The 3,273-nt window shown below is 34.7% G+C and overlaps 1 protein-coding gene across 1 annotated transcript; it reads right to left on the bottom strand.

Moving 5' to 3' along the window:
• Positions 1 to 3,065, bottom strand: LOC134690967 (uncharacterized). The gene is made up of 2 exons (XM_063551145.1): positions 2,960 to 3,065; positions 1 to 1,508 (listed from the first exon to the last, which is right to left on the bottom strand). The coding sequence occupies exon 2, from the start codon at positions 1,502 to 1,504 to the stop codon at positions 149 to 151; it is 1,356 nt and encodes a 451-aa protein (XP_063407215.1). The 5' UTR covers positions 1,505 to 1,508; positions 2,960 to 3,065; the 3' UTR covers positions 1 to 148.
• Positions 3,066 to 3,273: the final 208 nt, after the last annotated feature.

Raw genomic sequence — 3,273 nt, 5'->3', positions numbered from 1 at the left:
TACAATAAAAATACTATATTTAAAATAACGAGTATCATAACTTCACATTGTAAAAACATATTGATAAATTGAGAATGTTAATTCAATTTACAACGTTTTTTTCATAGTCTCCCTTTTCTGCTCCTTTCTTATCCTTTCCTTTTTGTCTTTAGTCTTTTCTGGCAGCAATTTCCCCAGCCTTTTTAAGAACAAACATAACACCGTGCATACAATCTTTTTTATCGAAATCAGAAGCAGCACAGAATCGCTTTCCTTCTTCAAAAGCACATTTTCCAATTTCCTCATCCCCTTCAACATCATTGCATGTTTCATAAACAGCCTTTAAGAAGTCGGCGAGAGCAGCGACCTTAATTCTGGCATCATCTCTAGCTTCTTTTGGGACATCTTTTCCAAGAGCATCAGAAACAGCATCAACCTCTCCTTCTAAACAATCTGTTACGTCATCTTTTTGCATGCATTCGTCGACGGTTGCTTCTACTTTATCTTTAACTCCTTCAATATCGAATGTTTCGACAATGACTTCAGTGGCCAATGCTTTGAGTGGTTCAAACCATTCGTCGTCCTTTGAAAGTCCTCTCTTGTCGCTATTTTTGTGTTCCTCAGCCATTTTCTTTGCCTTTCCAAGAACAAACATAACGCCTCCCATGCATTCCTTTTTATCAAAGTCAGAAGCGTCACAAAATCGCTCTCCTTCTTCAAAGGCGCATTTACCGAGATCTTCTTCTGGGACATCTTTGCATGTCGTATAAACAGCTCCTAGAAAGTCTGAGAGAGCAGCGACCTTGACCTTGGCGGCATCTCTAGCTTCTTGTGGGACATCTTTTCCAAGAGCATCAGAAACAGCATCAACCTCTCCTTCTAAACAGGCTGTTACGTCATCTTTCTGCATACAATCTTCCACGGTTTGTTTAACTTTGTCTTTCACTCCTCCCAAATCGAAGGTGTCGACAATTACCTCGGTTCCGAGAGCACTCAGGGGCCCGAACCAATCATCATCCTTTGACACGCCTCTTTTGTCTTCTTTTCGGTTAGCAATTTCCCCAGCTTTTTTTAGTACAAACATTACACCGCCCATACATTTCTTCTTATCGAAATCAGATGCAGCACAGAATCGCTTTCCTTCTTCAAAAGCACATTTTCCAATTTCCTCATCCTCAACATCTTTGCATGTTTCATAAACAGCCTTTAAGAAGTCGGCGAGAGCAGCGACCTTAACTCTGGCGTCATCTCTGTCCTCTTTTGATACATCTCCTCCAAGAGCATCGGACACAGCATCAACCTCTCCTTCCAGACAATCTGTTACATCATCTTCTTGCATACAGGTGTCGACGGTTGATTCAACTTTATCTTTGACTCCTTCGATATCGAAAGTGTCGACAATGACTTCGGTGGCTAATGCTTTAAGTGGCTCAAACCATTCGTCATCCTTTGAAAGTCCTCTCTGTTTAAGAGTTCTGGCGTTGATAATGCCAAATATGGCAACGGCTAACAGTAGCAACTTCATTATGCTACAAATAGAAAGGAATATAAAGTTTGAATTAAAATCTTTATGTTGTATTCATAAATAAGCTTAAAAAATGTGATCACATGTTATTTAAAAAAAGGTACTTCATATTTGATCAGCTTGTAAGTTGAACTGATTAGGTTTCTCAACCGTTATTGTTTTAGTTTAAATAAAACCGTCTCGCGTTTAGTTACTTTTAAAAACATTTCATTTATTTAAGTTTTCGTGAAGTACAATTTTTGTTTGTCGTCCGTCGTTTCTCATTCTTTGCAATGATTATGTTGTTTTTTATTCTTTGCATTGATCCGGTTTGTATCATCTATCGGTTTCAATCGTAACTACTCGGCCATTCTCGCTACGCAGTACAATAGCTTCGTGCAACCAGAAAGGCCGAGTTGTTCCGATTGCTATCGGTTTGTTTTAAGAACGTGAACTAAATAAGGTGAAGGCCGTTTCCGGAAGCATAAGAAAAGACATTTTTTTATGGATTTTGTTTTACCATTATGTGTTTATAAGTTGAGGTCAATCGAACTGAAATCCAAAGGATCACAGCTTCATTTGTACACATTGAAATTGTTGAAAATATGAAACTGATATGTAAGCGAATTACTGCTACTTAAACATGGCTGATATATATCGCAAAACTAACGTCCTATATATATATATATAACCAATAAAAAATCAGTGCTTGGAGAATAAACTTATGAACAAAACACCAAAATTCTGTAATATCAGTGACTGTGAAAAATATTATAACATATTCAACGCTTAATTAAACGAAATAGGCGAACCTATGAACAACTGAAAATGCAATAAGATGAATATTTTTAATTGCACTTGCTTTCCTGGAAATTTCCTATATATATATTCTTTTAATTCCAAAAATTAAATCAAGCATATTTTTTTCTGCGGGAATTCGTTACAAACTGCCTTTCTTAGAAATATTTAAAAAAAAAAAGCAATTATTTTGGTACATTTTTTTTTGCAAATGTGAACACAATAAAACGAAAAAATCATTATAAAATTAAACATCTTCATTATTTATCGACATATGAAATCATATAGGCCAAATCAAAATTAACATTATTACCAATTTCAACCATATCAGAACACGCTTTACCAGTGCTCGTATAGCAAAATTAGCATTTCTGTTAAAAATCAAGTTTTGAGTTTATAAAAGACGTTCTTAATAAATTCATACGTTACTCTCTTTTCATAAACAATTTTTTTAAACACGAGAAAAAAATTATGAAATACTCGAAATTCAAAAAGTAAAATCACAAAAGTACCGAACTCCGAGAAAATTCATAACGAAAAGGCAATAATCAAATAGAAAAAAAAAGTAAACTCAAAAAACATCAAACGAATTGACAACAACTGTCATATTCCTGACTTGAGGCAAAGCATATAGTAAAATAGTTAATAACTAATTCACTCCATATATATATAACTTACCTTTTTAGTGTTCTGCTAGTGTTCGTTACTTGTGGAATGATGACTGTTTCTGAACAAAGTTTTACTTATATACACTCTACCCTAATACGCCAGTCACGGTTTGTTTACACAATAAGACAATTACGAAAACTGTGGACCAATAGAAACAGGCTCGTTTTTAAAATCGTACGATCAAATAAGAAAAAAAGCTGAAATGCAAATAAAAGTCCAAAATAAATTTTAACAATTGAATAGGTGTTAGAAAGTACGTACTACAACTTAAATTGAAATTGATGTCGTCATCGCGACTTAGGCACCGACTAATTCATTTATAT

Source organism: Mytilus trossulus, chromosome 11, assembly GCF_036588685.1.
Source record: "Mytilus trossulus isolate FHL-02 chromosome 11, PNRI_Mtr1.1.1.hap1, whole genome shotgun sequence".
NCBI classification, from domain to species: Eukaryota; Metazoa; Mollusca; class Bivalvia; order Mytilida; family Mytilidae; genus Mytilus; species Mytilus trossulus.
The sequence above is the reverse complement of the archived record's forward strand: the minus strand, read 5'-3'. Positions and strand labels throughout refer to the sequence as shown.